This window comes from Polypterus senegalus, chromosome 15, assembly GCF_016835505.1.
Source record: "Polypterus senegalus isolate Bchr_013 chromosome 15, ASM1683550v1, whole genome shotgun sequence".
Classification (NCBI taxonomy): Eukaryota; Metazoa; Chordata; class Cladistia; order Polypteriformes; family Polypteridae; genus Polypterus; species Polypterus senegalus.
This window is the reverse complement of record NC_053168.1, coordinates 47,139,538-47,165,871: the sequence shown is the minus strand read 5'-3', so window position 1 is coordinate 47,165,871 and position 26,334 is coordinate 47,139,538. Positions and strand designations below refer to the sequence as shown.

Sequence of the window (26,334 nt, the reverse complement as noted above, 5' to 3'; positions counted from 1 at the left end):
TAAATAAACTTTAAAAAATGCAAGACTAAGCTTACTGTATTTTTGTTAGAACAAGTCAGGCAGGTTTTAACAAATGATCTGACAAACACCTTTCTTGAGAGACAAGTATAGGTAGAAGGTTTTTAAAAATTTAGTATTTCAAACTAGACAAGGCGTGAGACAAAGAGTATTAATTTGCATGGCATGCAACTTTAAATAACAAAAAAAAGAATGCAATTAATTATTCTTATGTTGAGTTGTAAGTTGTACCTCAGTTTAGAATCAGTCTCTAGCCAACAGATGATCACATCTGTGTATCCATCTTGAAGCACAATTTATAATATGTAGCAGCTTATTACATTAGGATATCTCTTGTCATATATATGTAAAGTTGTTTACATTTATGAAACATTTATTTACTTATTCAAGAAGATTAAAACCTTTTGATGTTTGCAACCAGAAAAACATTCAATACGTTATTCTGTTAAAACTGTAAGACAGTATTTGTGAAATCTTTTCAGACCTGACACTATGATTCCAACTGCACCTAACTATAGGAATGGCATTTCACTTTGAAAATGATGAGCATTTGTATAATTAGGGATTTTGTCTCTTCTTTTGTACCCTGTCTTTGTTTTACCAAAGGACAGAAAAATCCACTGGCACTTTTTGTTACACTGCCTGCTAGAAACAATTTTCACCTTTCTGGATCACTACCAGTCACAATAGGCCTCTTGGGCTTCCATGCCAAGGCCATGTTATCTTATTTTCATTATAAGAAAGAAGGCTTCAGGCAGCAGGAGCCTTTAAGCTAGAATGACTTGGAAACAGTTATGTGTACCTCGCCTCTATCTGTGCAGTTCACTTTATTAGGCGAGGAGCAGAAAACACCTACTAGACAGATGGCACACATTTTATCACATTTTAATCAGGTGCAGCAAACATTTTTTTCTTCATGCAATGATTTTGTTAATAATTATTCCTTACAGTGTTTCATTGCATTGCATTTCATTTCTGCTTCAATAAAAAAAATTACATAGTATGACATTAACTACTGTGTTGTGTACTGAATATTTTTGTTATATATAGAATAGTTACAACTTGACAAAACCAACATTAAATGAAAAACTAGGGGTAACTGCAGCTTTTTGTCTTGGTATATGACAAGCCCCTAAAATAAATTGTCAAAAAACAGAAGTTTATTTGCTACATAATGCTAAAATGTGAAGACTATCTTTAGATGCTTATTATAGATGATATATCAACTATTTTATTTTTTTAGTTATGAATTATTTACTGTGATCTGAGCATTTACAATTTGATATGTACAACATGCATCGTTTAATCGGGCTTGTAAAGTTTTCAAGGAGGCCTAGTCACACGATGCTGCAGGAGTGCCACATGCTTTTGCTGGCTGGGATGCAGGCTTTATATTAAGCTACTGTATTATTTCAAACAATTTGCTGGGTCAGGTTTTGACATTTTGAATGGTTATATCTTTTGAAAAACAACTTTAACACATATTATGTATTCCACTGATCAGGCATACAGTAGCTAACCTTTAAGCAAATTAAATTGTGCTTCTTTCTTTTTATAGAAATTACAAATCCAGAATCAAGACTAGAAGCAATTAATGAAGCCCTGCTTTTGTTACCTCCAGCCCACTATGAGACTCTGAAGTACTTAATGACGCATCTTAAAAAGTAAGTTACTTTTGCTTTCTTTCTTACTTTCTACTAGTTTCTTAAAATGTTAATGCCTCTTATTAATACGGAATTTAAATCTTTATTTTCTACAGTGACTTGGGGTCTGATGAGGATTTAATGAATAGATTTATTCAAACAGTAAACCAGTGACTGAATCTGAGCCTGTGGTCTAACAATTGTCTGGTTAAAGCTTTAGATATTAAGAATCCATACTTTGCCACTCTGATACGCAATATATCAGCAAGATATAATGATTACAATATTTAGCGAACTAATGTATTTAGGTACAGCTGACATGCCATAAGTAAAATAGTTACCAACATCAATCAGTAATATCCCTCTTCAGATGTAAGTGTTACTTCCGTGCTAGACAAATAATCTTTCAATTCTAGCTCTCACATGGCCTTTGCACAAATAAAAACAAAAAATGCTTTATCAACAGTATAATTCAAAGCTGGCTACCAGATGCTAAAGCAGACAGAGTTAGTAAGGCACCGGACTATAAACTACTACTAACTGTATCTTTAACCTCTAACAAACTGTGTACGTTTTTAGCAAGTCGCTTAAAAAACACAAAGCACAAATGACTTCCTGATTTGCACAAACAGTCTATTAGATCAGCATACTGCCACACAGATTTGGTATAAATTCCATAAATACTGTCGGAATCTCATTTTGAGAGCAGGGCACACTATGGTCTGATGCACCGCACTGTGATTGTATTCATGTAAAACCTCATCTTCAGGACCTAATTCTAATTACTATACTAAACTATATGTTTCTGGTGAGATGCTCAGAAGAACAAAAAAGCCTGTCATAGATTTTCTTACTTTTTTATTGAAACTGAGCCAGATGACAGATGTGTTTGCAGTCAGATTGGGCTGTGGTACCCATAAATGAATTGTGTAATATAAATGTAAACAACACCACTTCATAAAAGTGATGTATTTAGCTCTGACCTAATGGCAAATTAATTCTGCATTATGACACCAAAAATAAGAAATGTTTAGTATAAGAGAAAATAATAATCATTTACAGTATGTCTGTGTGTTAACTGGTTAAAACCAGTCTCTGTTTTTTGTGTCATTGTTCAGCATCAGGTGTACCTTGAATAAAACCAAATACAGATGTGTTCGCTGTGATAGATTTGGGTTGCTTCCTAAAACAAAATCTGCCTGTGAATAGAACTGTTGTAATAGAAAAGTTGTTTGAGAAGCTTGTCACTTTTGCATTATTTATATAAATAATGTGATTTTGAAATGACTTTATTAGTGCTTACATACAGCTACAGAACATTTTTAGATTATATTAGATTAGATAAACTTTCTTAATCCCAAGGGTAATTCAGATGCATATAGCAGCAGAAAAATAAAAATAAGGCTACAGACTCACAGGACAAATAATATCCAATCAATCAATTGATATGTAAATAAAAAATAAATGTATATTATTCAAATACATCAAAATGGTACTTCAAAATAAACTTGAGTACCCCGGGTAAAACTGCCTTTACTCTTAACTGTTAACAGTTGCAACTAATCTTGGCTTTATAAGTTGCCTTGGTGCCAGCCAAGTGTACAACAATAATGAAAGCTCCTGGGCCTCCTCATCTGCGTCAACATGTTGTACTTTGTAAATTGTATTTATTATTTAAATATACTGTGAATACCAAAATAAAGATCCATCAATTTGTAGAAATCACTTATTCCAAGTCACACACATACTGTACACATCTTTGAAGATGGAAATTAATTTTAATACAGCTGTTTAAGACTTTAGTCAAAGATAACTGTTGCAGAGTCTGAGCAGAGATAACCATTGTTTCACTCAACACAGGCCTGTTAATTCATCCATTTTCACAATCTGATTATACTATATGGCTGTGGAAAGTCAATACCTGCCCTTCCAGAATTAAGTGCAAGGAAGCAACCATCCCTGGATGAGACGCCAATTTACTGCAATGCACCCTCACATACAGACTTTCTCTAGCTGTAATCTTTATATTTTTGACGTATGGAATGAAAATCATAGTACAAAGGAAAAAATACACACAGAGACAAGGAGATAATATGAAAACTCCACGCAGACAGCAACTGGGGTGGCGCTGCGTTTGAATGGAAAGCTCTAAACAATCACAAGCAATCATAATGCTGTTACCAATGCTTATAGAAATATCTTAATTTAATAAAAAGAAAAACAATAGCTTAGAAGTGCCTCTTTGATTCATGACTAGTTATCCAGGTAGCTCTTAGAGACAAGTTAAAAGAGAACTTGAGACAAATTAGCTGAATTTTGTTGTTTGTAAAAATTGTTGTGTTCTTTTAGGTATATACAATTACAGTGTGTTAGCCATTATGGAAGCAAAGTGACTCCTTTTATTGGCTGAGTAAAAAGATTACAATATGCAAGCTTTCGAGGTAACTCAGGCTCCTTCTTCATGTAAGATGTAATACAGAGACTGGAGTTCCCTGTGTTTATATGGACACATATTGCTTGACTTCCCATTTGTACGAAATTAGGTAAACGGTTTAAAAAGTATCTAATAAACAATCACAGTGTAATTCTTAATGACGCTTTCATATTGTACGGTTACAGCATACTTTTAGCTTTTAGTTATTTTTTTTTCAATTTGATTTTCCTAACTGTCAATTTTGCTGTGTTTCAGAGTAACCACAAATGAAAAGGACAATTTTATGAATGCTGAAAATCTTGGAATTGTGTTTGGACCTACATTAATGAGACCTCCAGACCAAAACACTCTAACCACTTTAAATGATATGCGATATCAGAAGTTAATTGTGCAGCTTTTAATTGAAAATGAAGACGTATTGTTTTAAATAAATTAGACATTTCCCTTTTCCATTATAACATCTAAGAAGACACTGGTACTGTAATATTTCTTGTGAAGGCCTGCCCTTGAGACTTACTTATATTCTGCACTTCTGCAGATGTATATCAATGTTATTTCTCTGTCTTATAGACATACTCCTGATGAGGTATGGGCCAAAAATGCTGCTTGTCCTGTATCTTTAAAAGCCACTCAGTCTTTTAAGTGAATTTTAAAATATAATTTGTTTGACTCTGTCTCTACGGGACCTTTAAAGGTGCACTGCGTTTGTTTTGTAGTCAGAACAGATTTGCTCTTTTGTTCATCTGGCTACAGAGCTGTGCAAATATTTATATGCATGTTATTATGCTGAATGTAAATCATTGTATATTATAAATTAATGTTTAAGAAAAAAGTTACATAGAGTAACAATACGACAATGTTAGTCATAAAGCTAGTCTTGCTGCAGGTTGACCAAGATAATTAACTAGATAAAGTTTTTCATCAGTAGTGAAGATTACCTTTAACATAACATATCCATATTAAAATTATATATTATTTGTACTTTTTATAGTTACTATAGAAGCCTGACGGATTTTGCCAGTTTCCTTAAATTCCAAAGTGGCCCGTTTTATTCTTTCAGTCACTAAATATAGAAACATATTTATTCTGTACTGTCTAAAGAACAGTGTGGATACTTGAGGTACAAAGAAATTGAATCTGTGTCTGAAAACGGGAATAATGAACAAAGCTATTATTAGGTAAAGAGTGCTGGCACTGTGGCTAAGGATCTGTGCTGGTATCTGAAAGGCTGCCAGTTCAAATCCTGTTACTGCCAGAAGGAATCCTACTCTGCTGGGCTCTTCAGCAAGGGCCTAAACCAGGGGTGCTGCACAATGGCTGACCTTGCACTCTGACCCCTAAAATTTAATGCGAAAGGACAATTTCAGGGATGAACAAAGTATATCAAATCAAAAAAATAAAATGCAAATAATTAAAAAAAAGATATTATTGCTAATAGCAGGAATAACACATGCAAAATTAGTAATTGTAGCCCTTTGACAGTAAATTTGTTTTACAGTGTTAATCCTGTATTATTACTGTGCTAATAAGAATTTAAAAATACAAAATAACAATAGTAACTACACCTTTCAAGAACCAGCTTTTGCATCTTATCCTTTGATATTAATACTCAACCTACTGCAAATAAATATCTGTCTTTAATCTGTAGGTGTTACCTAAAGCTGTCATTTAAAAGTGCAATTTTTATGATCACTTTTCAGTTCCACGCCCAAAGCACTTGTGCTGTGAATACATTAATGGTGCAGTTTTAAATAAAATACATGGCCCAGTAGTTTGCTGGAAGATGCATGTTGCATTTTAGTGTAGCATTGTCTAAATAACATTGCTTTTAATCTATACTTTATCCTTCTCATTACACATGCTGTAAATTTAAGAACAACCTACTGAGTCTTAACTTTGAATAATTTGACTCCATTCTCTCTCTGAGTTTGCCTGTCCTGTTACAGGGCTTCAGAGAAGTGCCGCATATTCCAGCAGCAAGTGTGAAACAAACACACGACAGGACATTAGTCTACTACTGGAGTTCACTGAAGCACACGTTTACACTGAGAAACATGACCGTCACCACTACAGCTAACATGGGGAGAAGAAGCCATTGAAACAGCCAGAGACAAGTAAACGCGCCAGAACTGAGACTAGGCTCCTGGACCTGAGGAGTAGCAGTAGGACCAGGCCATCCAGCTTCAGAGAGTTTGATACTTTTTAACAAATACTGAATGTGCACATTGTTTCTACTTTAATCTTAAAGTCAGTTTTTATAAAAACTAAAATATTAAGAAAACGCATTGTTTTATCAAAGTTGGAGTCTGCTTATACAAACACAAAAACAAGTAGAACTCATTTCATCACATTTCCCATTTGTGCTTACAGTGAAAACGTAGTGAATTTTTAAACAACTGGGTGGCTTATTTGTTAGTTTGAGAAGACAGATAAGTAAACTGTGAACAAAAACATGAAAATCTGTTTCCAATTTATTAACAATTAAAGATACAAGGACAATCAAAAATAGGTCCCCTAAAGAATATTTAGCACTTTTCCATTTTTTCCTTAAGATTGTATTTACTCTGCTTGTAAAACAAGTTGAATGGTTCAGATGTCTTGTTTCTGTATTTATAAAAGTATTTTGGGAACAAAATCTTGAAATAGTTTCATTTATGTAAATATTTATTATTGAAATATCCTTCCTATTTTATTTTATACATATCATTTCAGAAATGAAAGAAGGGTATTATTACCAAAAATCTCTTTTTGAAGTAGCATTCTCACTTTACCTTTGTATAATAATATAAAAATGGTACTAGAGACACCAGTGAATAGAAAATGTATTTGCTTTCTAACTATGTACATTGCATAGTAATTCTGAATTGTTTATTTAAAATCTCATTTTTGATAAAGGTTCTGTACATAGCAAATGAGTAACTGTTCTTAAATGAATAATGGCAAATACCTTATAGCCATTGGTGGGTTATGAATATGACTTACTTTATTTGGAAAATGGAAGACTATTTAATTAAAATGTAATTCATTTGCTTACTTTTTAAACATGTGATATAGTTTGAAATGTCAAATGACTTAATGTATTAATTTTTGCAAAAAATGTATAAATGCAGTTAAAAAAGCTACATAAGGTCCTTGTAATTTAAGGTTCAGTTTTTCATTTTTATTCAGTTGTCTTTTTCTTTAAAAAAAAAGAAAACTTTTTTTTTTAACTTTGTTATAATTATTTTTGTGAATGAATTTGGGATTAAGTTTGTGATTTAACAAATCAGAAAAAAAACAAATGTGTAGATATAATAATCTCGGTTATTTCCAAATCATGTGAGATGGTGTAATACTTCAGCCGGGCCTTGGGGTTTTCAACTGGGCTGCATTAAGATCTCGTCAGGGGTCTTTTACAGTAAGCGTGAGAAATGTAAGGCACGTTAAAGAAAAGTACAATAGGAGATGGAAGACCTGGCATGTATTCAAGAAGAGCAGCACTGAAATGGAGTTGCACCACCCATGAAGCTAAACAAGGCGTATGCAGCAGGAAAAATGCAAGTCATTTTAGTAATTGGTTTCACCGAAAAAAAGGAAAATGTAAAGACATAATAGTAAACATGAATGTACATCTGCCAGGCTATGTGTTAATGCCACTTTAATAAAAAGGAGCTATAGCAATGCATATAGTACGCAAGAGCATTTTAAAGGAATACAGCAACTTTTTGTTATGTTCTCCGCACAGTACGGTATGTACAGTAACATTCTTCTTCTAGTTGGGTGAAATACGGAATATTTTAAATTTCATTTAACTCATCAAAAACGGATTCTGCTGCATGATCAAACTTTATCACCTTTTAACACAGAAAAGGATAAAACACAAACCCTTGCGAGTCTGTCGTAAACTAAATGAATTGTAACATCATGTAGTTTATCATATAACTATGCTTGTTTTCAAAAATTAAACTCAGTAAGTGATCACAAAACGGAAACCCTCTGGCCTGTTCAGGGTTAATCATCCTTCTCTCTTACCCTTAGACACAAGGTGTGCACTCTGCTACAGCAGGTCAGAGATTTGCACTCATGATAAGAAAAGGAAAGCAGATACAGTGTGAAACTTTCTTTTGATGGTAGACTCCCACAACAATATTAAAACCTGTCTTTGTGACATTTTTGAAATCCTATTTGAAGATCTCAGGCAGGAAGCCCAGTTTCTATAATGTATTGGCACTGAGCCTGAAATGAAAGGTTCTGTGTGAGGTGCTGTTACTTGTCATATCGTATTGCATGCAAATAGATACAAATATTATATGGAAGATGTTCGCAGAATATCATGCTTTTTAGTTCTGAGTTTCAGTTTTGCAGAGATTATTATTTTTATGTTAGCATACTACAAACTACTGTATATAGTGCACTTCAAAACAATGAAGGCACAAGGCAGTATCCAAATCATTTTAGAGCCAGACACTCCAAATGACCCTTGACTACTCTTTTCAAATTTATATCCATATTCCTGACAGTGTGTCATTATTGTTAACAGGTATGCATTGTCATTCAAAAGTATCCTACAGATTTGCTACCTCAAAACCCACAGCTTCCTTACTGGATGGCCTTGTGCACAGCAATGCATCTACAAGTGCGCCAGTTGGACATTGTTAGAAGTAATTCTGTTATAAGCACAGAGAACTTTGGAACTACAGTATGTTCCACATGCAGAGGTGTTATAAAACGGGTCACTTCGTAATGTGTGCCGCACGCACTTAGTCAGTTAGTGATCTAGAATGCACAGAACAGTTTGTTATTGTGTACTCAATGTAAAATCTAATAGATTTGGTATTAAGACTGTGAAGACCTGAGATTTTAACTAGGTAAATAATAACACTAATGACATATTTTATTTATGCAGCTTCGTATACACTCAAAATGCTTCACAGATAAACAAAAGGGTACAACATAAGTATGAGAGCCCAGAAACAAGTTCAATAAATAGCACTGAACAAAATCAAAGCATTAAACATCTTAAATTAGAAAATACTATAACTGTACTGAACCATTGTGTATTATTAAAAGTCTAATACATATTTTAAAATGGGTGGTGAAAATGCTCAGATTTCAAAGTGACAATGCCGATGTCTAAGTGTCCATTATTGAGCAGAGCCCATCTTTAGCCCACTATAAAGCTCCATTCTTAATTTTCCTTTATTTCAGTTGTAACGTTGACACACTGAGGAGTGGTTTTCTGTACTGATGTTTAACTTACATGTCAGTGTGCAAAATGCTATTGTACCATACAATTATGTCTTTCCAAACCAAACTCAACTGTAAATCAGCATTTTTATACAGTAGAATACATATGCACATTGTTTTAAGAAAGAATTGCAGAAGGCCCACCTGCCAGCAACCCAGTGAAATCCCAGTGTTGCCATTTACACTCAAACAGTCAATAAAGGGAGTGACAGGTGCAAAGTCAAAACCTAAGCAGCAGTTGTCACTTCTTAGCATTAAATTGTTCAGCTTTGCACAGCTGTATTGCTACCTGACTACCAATATGTAAGGGATTTTATAAATACTGGCATAACAAATAATGATTCTGATTTATAAGGTGAACTCCTGTATTTGTATACATTTTGTTTTGTCTGTCATGGTGGTGAGTTATGTGTTAGTTAGGCATGCCAGTAAGAATTTCACTGTACTGTACTCTGTGTATGTGACAATCACACTACAGCTACTGCTGCTGATACTGCTACTACATAATAAACTAAAATGCATTAGGCTACCCTTTATGAACCTGTGTAGACTGGTGAGGGGTACCTTAAGCCACAGTTGGGAATGGGGTAAGGATTTAATAAGCACCCTATACAGTACAGTAGTATATGTTGTTCCAAAGTCATTTACACCTGACATGCTGGCAGACAAAATGTGCACTGCTCTGATCAAACAATCGATCATACAAAAGAGTACCAGCCAACAATTTTATTATATATTGCTATAAATAATAATTGAAAAAGTTTTGGTCTGTCCAGTTATGTCCCACTTATGTCGATCTTACAATAAGTAAAACACCTGATGCCAACAAAATGATGACTTTTTACCAGCTTCTTTAGGGTTAGGTCACAGGTGAACTTCACTCCAAGGCTTGGAGGCAAATGTGAAACAAGCTCTTTCTTTTTAGTAGGTCAGTAGGCTTGCTATGAGGTCCCCTACAAAGGAGCGCAAGGTGCCCAGCAGCAAAGCTTTAACCAGCTCTGGAGCATGTAGGCCGCACGTCCAAGTCAAAATCATGAATGTAGTGACAGAAAGGGAAGATTGTTTTTTACAGCCACAAAAACATGGTAATGAAGATTAGATGAGATGTCAAAATTCAAATTCAGAGCACAGACTAAATGAAAAGTGACCCAGTGCTGCACAGATGCAACAGAAAGGGTAGGTCCTTGCAAGCAGTGGACTGTTTATGATAACATGAAGCATCAACTTAAATAATAGCAGTATTTACTAGAAGCAAAACATGGTGTTTGTATTTCTTTTATGATATAATTGCAGATGGTTTTACTGTTATAGAAATAATTCTAAAAAATGAGAAAAGTATTTTTTTTCTCCTTTATATGTAATGACAGTAACTTGATAGCATGTGCCATGACTTTATTTAGTGCAGTATACATTTATTTACAGGTACCAATCACTCATATTTGCCAGGCTCAAACGTTACAAGTCTTAGCATTTAACATTCAAATATGTATCCTGATTGTGAGGATCAATAAATGGAAGTTGAATTTTTTGATTGAAATACTTCAATATACTGTATCTTGCAGCTTGGTGATTTGAATGCGTGGCAGTCAGACTAAATGCTAACTAAGCAGGTATCCCTTCTCCATCGCGCTCTCACGGGTTCACTCTTTTTTAAAGATGCAAGCAAACTTTGCTCTTCTTGGAGCCTGCAGTTATACTAAGCTAATATTGCAGAAGATCTGAGCAAAAGAAATGAGGACATACATGACAGATTGACAGGGTGAAAGTGAGCGTGGGCAGACGGTGCAGTGTCACTGAGTGAAAACTCAGATACATTGTCAAATAAAAGCCAATCAACATCACATCCATTGTTTTTCTTGTGCAGCGGCAGGACTCACACTGCACTCTGACTGACTCGCATGTTGGACTCTAATCTTGGAACAAAGTAATAATTAACCACAAATCTTTTTCTACTGCTAGACAGTTTCAGAAGATCCATCTTTAGTTCATCTAGCATATTGCTTATTTTCCCTGTCACACCTTGTGACGGTGCAGATTGGCTCCATGTTTCCATGTCCCTTCAAGAGGCTTTTGAACCCACCAATGTCAATGATCATAACTGAGATGAGCTGGGCAAATGAGGACACACACAGGCACCAAAGGGTAGGAGCATAAGTGCCAAGTGCTTTTATTTAAAAGAATTATTCCAAAAACAGCGTCCTAGTTAAAGTGCAGTGATTCAAATCTTCTATAAATAAATAATCCCTAAAATTGTGCAAACTGTGGAAGTTAAAAATAATCCACATAAATATCCATAAAATCAAGGTAAAAAATCCTACAGCAGGAGGCAATTTTTAAAAACTCTGTACTGACGTCTGCTCAGCTTATCCAGCACGGGATCTTGCTGAGGAGGAGACATCGGTTTTCGAAAAGACGCACCTGGAACTAAACGTTTAAGAATTGCCTCCTGCCATAGCATTTTTAACCTCGATTTTATGGATATTTATTTGGATTTTTTTTAACCTATACAATCACTTCAGATTTTATTGGATTATTTATTTATTATGGACAGAGCACTGCACTTTTTTTAATAAAAGCACTTGTCATTTTTGCTCCTACCCCTTGCTGTAAGCGTGTGTCCTCATTTGTCTGGCTTGTCTCAGTCTATGACTATCGATGGTTTCGGGTTCAAGAGGCTCCTGAATGTGGCATGGAGCACGGTGCCGATCTGGACCGTCCCGTACTTTTGCTTGGAACTTAAAAGAACCACTCGATCTCGACATTTGTTTTTAGTTTTAATTAAAATGGTATGAAAAGTGGAAACATTAAGTACAATAACCATCTTTCTTGCTTTTGATAAAAATACTTATTACAGCATTAAGCTGATTTATTGTAATGACTGCAAGTTCATCCGTCCATTTTCTAAGTCCACTTATCCAGTTGAGTCTCATGGAACGGTGGTAAGTATCATGGCAGCATTAGGCATAAGGCAGGAAATGACTCTTTATAGACATTATGCCGTCCATCACAGAGCTCACATACAGCAGGCCAATTTAGGATTGTCAGGCAACTTAATAAACACAATTCTGTGATACAAAAACCAAAGTACTGGGAAAAAAAACATGCAGATAAAGACAGAATGTACAAAAACTCCACAAACAGTGGCTGGGTGACATCTGAACTGACAATCTGACGTTATGAGACAGCAGCAAAAACCTTAGTGGTATCCAAATGGGAACAAGTGGCAAGTTAAATAAAAAACCAATGAAGAACCAGTGTTAGTATATTTTCACATGTATGTTATTACTGTATTTCTTTTTCTTGCCTATCTTTTGTGCAACTAAAATTCAATTACGATTGCAGGACTGAATCGAGTCAGACTGCAGTTTTTGAACTGGACTGTTGAATTATGGGCGGATTTGTATTTGCTCTTATCCGCAAACAGATTAAATGATCATTCTGATTTGACAGCGTCATCCAGATTTGGATTCCAAGTAATGTAATCATTTTAGTACTTTACAACCAATATCCACATCAAGGATTCATAGGAAACAGACGTTAATGTGACATTTTGAAATGTTTGTCATTAAAAATAAAAGTACTGATAAACAGAAGCCCTTGCGGAAACCTTTGAACCAAACTGTATTAATATTTAAGCAGCAGGATTTATGGTTTTCTGACAGGATTTCACTTCTCCTAAGTGGTTTGCTTAGTCTCCTTTTTTCTTTTTCCATCCAGTTTTTCTTTTGACTACACTTACCTCCTTTTGAGAATCTTTCTTAACTTCATGTCATGGCTAGGCTGTCAGATTTTATAGTGGAGATCAGGCAGAAATCCACAGTAAACGGTGGAGAGAAAGCCTGGCCTAGTTAATGGTTAAAATGACTAGACTTTCTAGTTACTTCCATTAAGAGACCGCTGAAGATAACAAATGAGATAGTTCAAAACATTTACTATTTAATGTGAATAAAAAAAACTAAATATATGTATATCCTCCAGCATACTGTATGTTTGTTGGACCATTAATTTCACTAAGCCAAATCCAGCAGACATCCTGGCCCTGCTTTTAGCTGCCTCCATACTAATGTAGAATATTTTGATATTCGGTTATGATGGTGTCCTGCAGTGGGTTGCCACCCTGCCTGGGATTAGTTCCTGCCTTGTGCCCTGTGTTGGCTGGGATTGGCTCCAGCAGACCCCCGTGACCCTGTGTTCGGATTCAGCGGGTTGGATAATGGATGGATGGATGGTTATGATGGACTCAGCAGCATGGTGGCCCTGTCACTGTGTGAAAGGAGTTTGTACATTGTTCCTGTGTTTATTTGGTGACTCTAAATAGCATGCACAAGTATGACTTGACTTAGACTGGCATTTTATGCAGGGTTGGTTTCTTCTTCCTGTCCAGTGCTGCTCAGCTAGAGACTAAAGGAATCTAGAAAATAGATTAATGTTTCCTGTTATTTTTCTTTTAAAATTTTCAGTGTAATCCAGAAATAATCTATTTGATCTTGATAGAAAAGTTCCTTGCATATCTTTGCATTTGAGGAATACAGTCCTTTTAATATTTCCATCCATTTTCCATGGTAGGGACAATACCTAGACGTCATGGTAGAGAACACACATTAGGGCCTATTTAACATCGCCAGTCCAGCTAGCCTGTGTGTCCTTGTAATGCGGGAGGAAGCCCACACGGAGATGGGCAGAGCATCCAAACTCAAAGCAGTTAGCACATGGGATGTGACCCCCAGTCTCATTGTTGCAAACAGCAGCAGCAGCTCTATCACTGCAGCAGTGCTGCCCCCTTGTCAATGCAGTGCTGCCTTTTATAGCTATCCTCATGTAATATTAACTACCTAATTAAACATATCCTTTTGCATCATAAATCTTTTATACAGTTTTCCTATTTTTTGTCTTCCTAGTCATTGTGCTCCTTTTCTGGGGCCATATGCAAATACAGAGCCACTTCTAGCCATCATGACTACTCAACTTTGCTTTCATCCCCTAATCTTCCATACTGTTCTTACTAAGTAATTTGGGCAAAATGTTCTGTTTTTATATAACTTTCTACATACCAGAAGAAAATTCCTTGGAAAGCCAGTTCATGGCAGCAAATCCTCAAGGTATATCCACACACAATTACAGGCCATTTTGGCATCAAGAATAAGCCTAAAACATCTTTTGTGAGGAGTCCAAAATACGTCAAATCCTCAAAGTCATTTGATAGCACATAACGTTCAAACAGACAATGGCAGGTTCGTGTATTAATGAATGGAAGAGGTACAAATGGCACCACTGTCCCAGCTAGAAGATGAAGATGTCTGTCAAAAATAATTCACATATACTTTAATCCCAGCTTTTTAATGAATTGAGCTGTGTTTAAGTTTACAGCACTTGCAGCATCTTAGCAACATTAAATAACAACAAATGACTTCCTAGGTGTTTTAGGAGTGGACAGAGAATGCTCAAGTATTACGTGTCTGTTTACATCACTCATTAAAATGTTTTTCATTTACATACTATGGATGGGAGAGTTCTATTGGACTACTTGTTTCTTTAATATTTAAGGTTTACATCACTTCGGGCTGATACTTTGGCCAGCACTTGGAAATTAACAGTGTTACTCAGATAAGGCCAGCAGAAAGGATGTGATAGTCGAACTGCATCAAGTCAGGAGACTTTAATTGACTACCTGACTGCCTCACTGTTTTAAGCTTTCATTTGTCTGACACGGAGTTCTTGTTTCTTGCTTTTTATTGTATATACAGTAGATCTAAAAGATACACTTAAGTCAATGAAAAAATAGCACCGGCCAGCACAAGGACGAAAATTTTTTTTATAAATCTCACTTTGTTACGCTTGTAAGATTGGTGTCCTTCTTATACTGTAGGACCATCTCAACTAAAAGTGTTTAAGTAACAGCTTATCAATGTCTTTGGCACTACAGTATTCTGCTGCATGACTCTCACTAATAAACCTGCTCTGCTTATTGATGAAAACAAAAACAAAACAGATTACAATATACACGTGAACAAGTTACAGTAAAAAGCGCAATCTAATTCATGTCAAAGCCAACTTAGCCCAACTGTTACACAGAAAGCATTGTCAAAGTACATTGATGTCAAATGCAAGTGGCAGAGTTTTACCAGCACTGTGATTGTTTGATTTAACTACTTCAGTCCTGGATTATCAGGAACTGTATTCTGATATGGAAACTAAAAATGACTACAGGTGACAAAATGATCACTTGAAAATAAAACCAAAAATTCATAAATCAATTTTAAATGAATATGGATTAGACCACAAATTATAAAAATAAGGATTTTTATTATAAACATGAAGAGGCTAAAAAAGGTAAGTAAACAAGAAGAGCTCAAACCTGCTTGGGACTCACAAGCTCAGCTGTTCAAACTTTCACATTCTCCTCTTGTCTGTCGCTTGTTCTCTACGAGAGGAAAATCTTGTCCTTTGTGTTCAGTAAACCTGGGCAGAAAACAGCCTTTTAAAATTCTTTGTGAAGTTTGCCTTCTACTTATCAACAAAAAAATACTAAACATCCATCCATCCATCCATTATCCAACCTGCTATATCCTAACTACAGGGGTCTGCTATTTTTATATAATGTAACATCATAGACAGAAATAATATCCACAGATATTAAAGTCTAGCTTTGCATCTAGTAATTACATTATTAGTTTACTTAAAATAAACCATTATATTCCTTATCTGATCCTTTATAACAAAAACTCTGATCTCTGTTTACTCACTTAAACTTGGGTGAGAAATACAGACCTGTTAGTCGCCGCCTCGTGTGATAGTTTAATATTTATCTACACACGGTTCGCTGTGGACTGATCTTCAAACTTCACTTAAATCCTAAGGTGATTTTTTTTATCCTTTGAGGTCGTATTGTTAGATATACAGATAATTAGTCCAAACCACAATTGTATTGATAGGTTTCAAGAATCATATCCTTACCATATTCATGCATATCCAAGTTTGACAGTCTTTTTCCAATCCTAACTAGAGTTTAGATTTTGATAAAATTTCGCTAACCCACCTGCGCTATGCGCTGTTATGAAGAGGGGCGCTGAACGCACCCCAAGGAGACCCGGTCACTCCTCTGAAACCCCTCTTAAACGGTGATGCAATGGGAAACAAATAGGTTTTTTTTTTACCTCCTCTTTGCTCAATCAGCTGCTTGCTTGCTGCTGCTGCCGTGCCGCATGATTTGCATCTCATTTAAAAGCCTGTACAGCAGCTGTCCTTTTGTCTCAGTGCCTTGTCTCTCTTCTCCCCCAGAGATCCTCAAACACTATGCGATCTCATTTCGCTGTTTCGTTATTTCATTGAGTAATAGTTTTTGTTTGTTTGTGCTAATGCAATCTTTATTATCATTTTTTTGAGACTTTTGAATTTTCCTACTTCCATTATCTCTAACCTGATCTGTATGTGTATCACACCAATGGTTTTGAATTCTTTGCGACGTTCTACTTTGTCATCTACTCTTTGTCTTTTTCCGGCCCCAGGCCTGGTTAAATCTCTTGGCACAAAGTCTAGTCTCGCGGGATGTGAAAGTGTCTTTCTGAGAAGTTCACGTCTTGTCTCGTCCCAAGGTTTTTTTTTTAAATATAATATATATATATATAAATACTTGCGATCTTTGTTTCTGTTGTACTGCATGCATGAAAAGTGTTTACCACTCCAAGTCCTATTCCTATTGAATGTGAAAAGGGGTATACAAAATTACATTTCTATTCATACTGACAGGAATTTAGGGTTGAGGCCATGGCTGACATTCAAGAAAGAGGTACAGAAAAGATTAAGAGTTAAGCACCATTTCAAGTATTGCTGGTTGCATGTCCCCAGCTGCATTTGTCTGAGTGTCTACTCAAATGTAATGATAAAGGGCTGTCATAAAAATTACCAGAATTTGAATAAACTGTTTTGCAGTCAAAAGGTGCACCATCACATTTGCAGCAATCAAAAAACTTGTGATTGGCTTAGTAAGTTGCTAATGAATCAGACTTAAAAACATGGCTACATTCAAAGTTGTCCAAAGCCATGCAAAAAACAAGTATACACATAGGACGTTTTCAGATTTGCTTTACAATATGGAATAACTATTTATTGGATTATGATTTGGGCAATATTTTTATAATTATTGCAATGAATTGCCAGTTAAGACTGTAGTGTTGGCTGGACCACAAAAGATCTTAGGTTGAAATAACATGTATTATTCAGTATGCAACCATGGTTTGCTAACCTCCTTATTCTACAGAAAATCCATTCATCCACCTTCAAAACCTGCTTATCCTGACCATAGTAAAGAATAAAATAATGATTGCTAAATGCAAAAGTAAGATCCAGCTACATTAAACCTATTTTAAAAACTGAGTCTTCATATAGGAACAAAAAGGTTTTTTTTCCTCAAGTCAAGGATTTCATACCTATAGTTGCACAATGACATCAACTAACTGGTATTTAGGCAAAAGTATCAGTACAAAACAAAACCTGTAATTGTTAAAACAGAAAAAAATATTAGTTAAAACGCAGTATAACGTGGTATAAAACAAACAAATAATCACTTGAGTGAATTTTATTGATGCTAAAATAAACCAAATGTGAAATCAGCTGTCAAGAACTTTCCGGCTCCACTGCCCTCCTTTAGCATAGCGCTTTATATCTTAATTTGGAAAAGGGCGCAATCACAAGGCTAAGGGACTTACAAATCTATTACAAAAAGCTTGAAATTGTTGTAGCTGCTGGTTGATTCTAGAACTTAAATGAGAGGGACGAAGACAAAGGGAGATGCCACTTTGAATGTTATTTTCTGATGTAAAGCTTTAAATTGATTTTATTCACACGTTTATAATAATCTAGCAATATGGGACTGACTGAGAAGATGCTTAGCCCGCGAATCCAACAAGCTGTGTTAAAGAAACAAACGCTCGATCTCCTTAATCACATGAAAGCACATTTTCCGGTTGGCTTCTTGGGGGTGAGTGTGGCATTGTTATGTCGCCCTTAGTCAGGCGGCCACACTCACGCACCGGAGCTGCAGTGAATTCTCACTTCTGAACTCCCCGGGTTCTGTTGCTTAGTAACAGATCGCGCGCCCGTTCTTCCTCCGCTTACCTGAGAAGACTTCGCACCTGCCTTATGGCTGGCTCTCGACCAATAACAAGTAGCCAGAGGTGTACCACTAACCAATGACGCAGTGCCTATAGGCGGACGCTATAAAGCTAGTTATAACCTTGACTTTTTGCCAATTTATTTTTATTTGAAATTATACGGCACGCTCGTAGGTGCTGAAGTGAAATCCTCGTTTCGCTTATTCTTGGTGTTAAGGTTTAATCGGAATGTTTCACGTGTCTGCAGGCGCATGACTTGCTGTAATCTGACTGAACACCTTCGCCGTGAGGATTTACTAGAGCTATGCTGCAGCTCGGCACTCCGTCCATCTGACCTACCTGACACGGGTCCAAAGTGTGAGACAAGCAAGAGGCGCTTATAAAGACAACTTTTAATAAGATTTCACTTCTGATTTGTGTGGATATTTTGGATTAAGACGTCGCTGGGAGTGGGGGAGAAACACTGGTGAATACTAAGGTAAGACCACTAAGGCAACAGGTGCAACGCACCTCATCCTAAAAATCAAAAGTGAGCGATTTGGTTAACGTCTTTCGATCAAACATTTGAGTCCAATGTTACTTAAGATGTGTCAAGTACAATGCACGTGCTGCGCTTTAAAACGAAAAAATTATTAACTTGAGACAAGTGTATCCAGTCTTTAAGAATTCAGCCTTGACGGTCCTACTATGCTTCAGGTACGTCAAAGTGCTCTTCCACTGGTTTCTGTGCGCTACTAATATTGAAGCATTAAGAGGCAGACTGTGGCACCTGTTCAACATTGAGATAAAAAAAACTTGACGTGACCTAAATTTGAAAGTGGATGGCTTATAATAGCGCTTTCAGGTTTCAAAATGTAAATGTGGAATAAATTCAGTATTAAAGGTTGTACACGTTATCTCCCGTCATATGCAAAAAGGCTTACATATCTACGGCCTAGGAATAAAACACTAGGAATAGTATTGTCCATTATGGTATGCGAAGCAATGGAGAGATTTAAAGAAAAACGCAAATCGAAACAGTTTATAAATACAGGAAATGAACACAGACTAAAGAAAGATGAACATTTTGGGAGAAGGATGAAGATTTCTGTTAAGCCGGATAGATGCTCAGACGTAATTGATTTATAATCATTCTTAACAAAATGCGTTAATTTCATTACAAAAAGTGTTAGTATAAATGTTATACACATTGGCTGGCGTTCAGCAAAACGCACGCTCTTTGCTGCCGTGATATACGTGGGTAGATTTAAAATAAAATGTATATCACCTTGTTGTTTCTGGCTCCAGTTTATTATTTGTGCTGCCTCGAAGATTTATCTTGCTAAGTCATTTGTCCATTATTGACAGTTATGTAATTTCTGTTTCTAGTGCCTATTATCTGTATGAATACAACGTCATACACGGCGCATGATAAAGTTTAATGAAGCATGAGAACCTAAACAGAAAGTAGATACTGGCAGATGTGGCATTCAGTGATAAAATTTAGAACCTACTAAGTTGTAATTATTAAGAATAATGCAGTTTTCGATTTATGAAGTTCCTTTTTTCCTATAGTGGTCTTGTGACGTTCTTTTGGTTGCGCATTTGCTTTTTTGTGACTATTTTGCATTTAAGTGACAATTCAGTAAAATGTTTCAAAAGATAAAAATCCTCAGGTACCGATGAATTGAACATGCAGAATACATTTTTACCTTTCAAACAACTTGCATGGAAATTATATAGTAAAGATTAACAGCTAATGTAATACATTTATTTTATCATGCCTATCTGAAAATGCATTTCCTCTACAAATATGGCTTAATATACAGTGCTTTCTCAGATTCAAGCAAAATAGAAATTTGATACAGATGGCAGACTGCTTACCACTGTTCCTTCACAGCATCAGAATTTCGGGTTTAAATCCTGGCCCAGGTACTTTAATCAGATGTCTATTTCAAGTTTTCACCTTCATAGCAATGATGTGTAGGTTAGGTTTTTGGCAAATGTAATCTTTGGCAATCTCACTGTGATCTATGATAAATTAGTGTCCTGTCCAAGGCAGTTTGTCGTCTTAGGCCCGCTCCTTCTGTGATTAAACTTAGGACACCTGTGCTACTGTATTGGAATCTATTTAAATAAAGAAATAGAGAGAGTTGTTCCCAAACAATTTTTTGTACCTTTCCATTTACAGGCATTTCCTGTAACCTTGGAATTGAATACGCTAGTCTGATATTGGATGAATGTATTTTTTATCTGAAACTTTTATCTAAAGTGATTTTAAAATACATAGTATATAGAACAAGTATTTAAATATTTCCCAAATTTGAGCACAGCCAAAGAAAAGACTCATTCAGGGCCAGAAAACGAAACACTGGAGACGACTAAACTGAGAACCTTATTGTTTACTGTCCACCAATTTACCAACTAAGCCAGTGAAAAAGAGTAAAGTGGACCATGATGAAATGACACAGAGTTATATGTCATCAAACACATGTCGATTGTGTTAGATTAACGTTTTGCTACATACATACTTTTCCCATCATGTACTGACAGATATCAATATATTTAGAAACAAGTATTTTTTGCATCTTTTCTGTCCTACATGCCAACCAAAACAGATTTTATGAGTACATATACTGAAATATAATAACATATTAAAAATTACAAATGAACAATTGTTTCTAACATATACACATTTGAAATACATTTAGTATAACAGTAGGTGTTGTGGGTGTTGTGCACAAGGCCGTTGTTATTCAAGTATTTAAATACATATAAAACATAGATGAAGAGTGACTTTGTTAAACTGTGCATCCATTATATGTACTGTATATATTAATTTCTTTAAAAATATTCTAAATAATCTTTTGTAGTATATGTCAAGATCATTGTTAATCTTGGTTGTCTGTATTGCTATTTGTTACAAAACTGCAGGCAGTGTGATGTAGTGGCTAAGGCACTGGATTTTAATTCACAAAGTTGCAAGTTCACAACTTGCTGTATCACACTAAGCCACTCATTCAACCTGCATGAATTCCAGTTCTAAACAAATATATAAATACATTCTGATACTATACAGTAAGTCCATCCATCCATTATCCAACCTGCTATATCCTAACAACAGGGTCACGGGGGTCCGCTGGAGCCAATCCCAGCCAACATACGGGACAATTTAGAATTGGCAATGCACCTAACCTGCATGTCTTTGGACTGTGGGAGGAAACCCACGCAGACACGGGGAGAACATGCAAACTCCACACAGGGAGGACCCGGGAAGTGAACCTGGGTCTCCTAACTGCGAGGCAGCAGCGCTACCCACTGCGCCACCATGCCACCCATACTATACGTCACCTGAGATTATAGTATCATTCAAAAATGTCATGTTGTGTTTGATTATTTGTACTATATTTTGATTCATTTACAATATACAATTTATCAACACAGAACTAAGGGTTGTGATAAGGACACCAAAATAAGTTCAGCTCATTTTATGATTTTAAAGGAGTGACATTAATTACTACTGAAATAGCCAATTATATTTCACTGTGCTGTACACATGTATACTGAAATAACTAACTATATTTCACTGTGCTGTACACAGGTATCGATTTAAACAGCATGGCAGACAAAGGTAGTTGGTGGAAATCAGTAACAAGAAAAAAAGCCAAGGATGCTTCATCACACATAGAAGTGAACACAGAGCAGCAGCAGGTGCAACCGCAATCAGTCCCAAGCAAGGCACCAACATCAGACTGTCAAGAGAACCAGCACCCCAACATGATAACAGACATAGAATTTAATGATCCAAAAATAGAGAGCACATTTAATGGGACTACTTCCAGAAGGAATTTGAAAATCTCTCGATCTGGACGTTTCAAAGAAAAAAGGAAGGTACGAGTGCCATTACCTGAAAGCACAAATTTCTATGAAGACAAGAATGCTACATTAAATGACGAGTTGCACTGAAATTTTTCCATTTTTGAAAGTGAACTAAATTTTGAATTTCAAAGGTCAAGATGTAAAGATATTAATTATATATATCTACAATGTATAAGTCAATTAAGCCTGAAATAATGCAATATTTATTTCCAATAATATAAAAAAGAAAAATCTGGCTTAAGTCTACAATATTTTCCACCTTACTTTCCTGGAGGCATAAGGTTATTGTAGCTACCTTGCTAGTGCTACTTTTTGCAGCAAAATCTGATATAAATGTTCTGATTCAGAACAAAATATGCTAAAAGCAGATCAGTTTTTAAAAGTTTGCAATTACAAGAAATAAGAATTGCAAGTACTTATTTGATCAATTGATTTCCAAGTGGAGCTTTTTACAGTTTTTTAATTACTATATATAAAATGAAAGTATCTAAATAATGAAGTAAAATATTTCTGAAAAATATGTTGTGTCCTATTTGTATTTCTTAATGCTCTCTTTTGTGCAAACACTAGAATAAAGTAGTTTCACTAGTGTATTAAACTTTCCTACTGATATGAAAGTTAATCATTTGCCAGGAGTTATAACAATCTTGAAACGTTACACACCCAAGACAGTAAAGCTTGTGAGTTTCGATTCCAGCCTTTAAAAGCCAGTTTGTTTTCTGGCAGACCTCCAGAGTATTTGTATGGGTTTCGCTTGCATCACTCTATAGATAATTTTTCAACAGCTCCTCAGTTCATGTAACTATTTGTGCAATGTAGTTAAATAATACTATTTTAGCTGCCAACTGCTACTGTCTTGGTAATATAAACCTAGGTAAAACTTGAAAAATAATTATATTTTAGTATAGTTTAAGTGTTTGACAATGGCATATTCCTATAAAAACTGAAGGAACAAAGTTACTGAACCAGCATGTGTTCACTATGTTGCAGCGCCTATTTTCATACATTACACTTACTTGTAACCATATAAATTTGTTAAAAAACTCTTTGACACAAAATTACCGGGCATGAGTTTACATATACAGTATAATTAACATTTTTGTGATAAATATATGGCTCTGACAACAGGTGTTTTAGCCTCAAAATGGTGGGTGATTTCAGAACCTTATTTGCAATACTTATGCAGAGCTACGTTCAGGGCAGTTTTATGGGTGATGTATATCACCAGCAAGAATCCTTTTTATTTAAGAATTTATGTTTTATACTTTTCTTTGATTTTTAATAATTTGTTTGCAAAATATAAATGTAAAACAATATTAGCTGAATTTTAAACATTTTAAGATACAATTAACATTTCCAGGTGTATAACATCCATCCATCCATTCATGAACATAGGAGTTTATGAAAATGTATACCGAGATGAACTTAAATGTATAGTAGGTTTGGTGCTAGAACAGTCTTCAGCCTCCTGCAACTCTAAACTTTAGTGGGTGTATAAGACACATCACACAAAAATATTAGTGATTAAAAGAGTTGGAAGCTATGGTAAGTAAATAAATAAAACATGTCATTGGCTCAATATCAAACTTGCCATGCAATGCAAATTTCTCCTTATGTTTCTCACATCCACTGTTATAAAAATAATTAGCAGAATAACTAATAGGAAAAAAAATGTTTTCTTTTTTCTGGTATCATAACTGCTTTCTTTTCAGTAACATTATTTTATACCATTATTTACAAAAAGTACCCAGTACCAAAACTGCCACTTAGTTTGGCTTCACTTTAAATTGCCTGAAAACAAATGAAGATAATTCCTGCTATAATTGCATGTATTAAACTGGGTGTATGCACTATTCATCTACAATATTCATTGTTCAATTAGTACAGATGAAATTGTTCACTATGACAGAATAATGAAAATTTGCATTGATGTAAATGTCATTTAAGACCAGATCTTTATTCTAAACTCTTTGAAACATCACCTTTTCTGCCTAAAACCATATTCTTTTGTAGGTTTGTTTTTAGATTTGCTTTGTCCTTCCTGGCTATCTTGCCTAACCGGAGTAAATCTGTTTAGCTGAAACGTTTTCAAGTTTGCTTGTCATAAAGTATGTCTCTAATTGTGTTGGCCCAAGTTTAATATACTGTATAAGCAAAGTATGCTTTTTTTCTAGTTAAAAAGATGAATTAGTGCATTTATTCTTCAAGAAGAGAAGCAAGTCTATCTGAAACATAATTAACCAAATGCTAAAAAAAATCTTCATTGTATAGAATTCTGCAGTATAACAAAGTACAGTAAATCAGAGATACATAACAAGTACAGATTAATTTAAATGAATTCACAATACTCTCAATTAAATAATTTCTTCAGATTTAGTTTTTATTATTTACTAACCTCATATTGATTTTTATACCAGACTGAAAAGTGGGAAATGTAAACCTTTGCTGCTAAACAAGTTCAATATCACAATATTGGGTTACAATGTGATAATATTAAGATTTTCCTTTTGTTTTGATATTTGCTGCATTTTCTTCAGTCCGGGAACATGTTGAATGTTACATTTCTAGTGTTACCCGAGTATCTAATTTTAATGTGACAGTTCTTGCAAACTGCATGTTTCATATCAAGCTCTGTCTTTCCTTTAACACTGTGAAAACCAAAATTAACCTGAATATTTGACTTAAACAAAGAAAAAACATTTTGTACAGCAATGCCTGCTGTAGTGCAGATGCCATTATGCATTGTACATCAATATTAAAAGATTTTCACAAGCTATTTCTTTTTTACATTAGGTAAAAAAAGTAGCTCAGTGTGTGTTTGTGATGTATATTTTAGAAACAATAACTTTCGCCATAATGAAATTTGTGTTGACATCTTAAAATACAAATAAAAAAATCTTGATATTTATCTGCGAATTGATGAATATAACAAAAATATAATACTACAATGTATTCATTTTTCCACCCTCATCTACCAATTATATCACTCTGTGGTATAACTTAATGTATTAAATACTGCAAAGTACTAGTTGTTAACACTCACATTTATTACTAATTACACGAGTAAAACGAAGGTAAGTACATACAACAAACATAGGATTACCTGTTTCTGTGTGGAAGATAGTTAGATGCTGGCCTTGAGGTGATTTCAGCTATCACGATACTGTTTTATTTGTCTTTAACAGTGGAGCAGTCTTAGAATTAGAGGACATTAAACTGATTCTATGGTAGAAATTGGGGCTTTAAATATTTTATTTTTAAAAGATTTCTTGAGAAGGTAAGTGAGGAAGAACTTAACACCAAAAGAGATAATATCATTAGTGCTGTGATTCAGTATTGCATATGTACAGAACACTGAAAATTCACAAAGTTTATGTGATGTGAAAGTTCACACTAGTTGAAGTACTAAATTTACCAAAATTTCCATGGTGAGAATAAAAATTAGATATCTAAAAGCATGTATTATGAGTTTCATATCTAGCTTACTTTTTCAGTCTTGAAATTGACCATCTGTGGTTCATATAGATGGACAATTAATGCATAAATAATATATTATGAAATTAAGCAATGTGTTTAATGGAGGACAGTACATTTTTTAACATAGCTTTTGTATTTAAACTTTGTTAATATGGTTTTGAAAAGAACATGAATGCCACCAGTACTTTCATAAAGCAGAACTACGAAATATGGCCTAAAATATATGTAATTTTAATTTTGGCCGGTAAAGATACATATTACAATGTACATGATTCTTCATTATTTGGACAACATGCTTTTAAAGGAATGCAATACTTGTATAGTACGTTTTAATTGCCTGGAGTTAATTATTTGATTATTATTCACTGTTAGTTAGCTACAGTATTTTTACTTTAGTATTTCTGAAATTCTACAATGAACTGAATAAGTGAAAGTAAACAATAAACTTATGGGCATGAATTACACAAGTAGACATGTAATACTTCAAATAACATTTCTACAAATTTGTAATAGATACTTCTTCCCAAATAATTTTAAGCTAAATTGTTTAGCAATAAATTATATGTTT

At 34.8% G+C, this 26,334-nt stretch overlaps 2 protein-coding genes across 7 annotated transcripts in view; both read left to right on the top strand.

Annotated features, from left to right (window-relative positions):
- The window catches only part of chn2 (chimerin 2), a 517,847-nt gene extending 508,334 nt beyond the window's left edge, over positions 1 to 9,513 (top strand). For all 6 annotated transcript variants that reach the window (XM_039736389.1, XM_039736390.1, XM_039736388.1 and 3 more), the window contains 2 exons: positions 1,577 to 1,682; positions 4,351 to 9,513. In XM_039736389.1, coding sequence (XP_039592323.1) covers positions 1,577 to 1,682; positions 4,351 to 4,522 — 278 coding nt within the window. In that variant the 3' untranslated portion in view covers positions 4,523 to 9,513. The remainder of the gene's footprint in view (positions 1 to 1,576; positions 1,683 to 4,350) is intronic.
- A 12,515-nt stretch (positions 9,514 to 22,028) lies between these two features.
- LOC120515486 (proline-rich protein 15) lies at positions 22,029 to 22,376 on the top strand. The gene has a single exon (XM_039736549.1). The coding sequence runs from the start codon at positions 22,029 to 22,031 to the stop codon at positions 22,374 to 22,376; it is 348 nt and encodes a 115-aa protein (XP_039592483.1).
- The last annotated feature ends 3,958 nt before the right edge of the window (positions 22,377 to 26,334 follow it).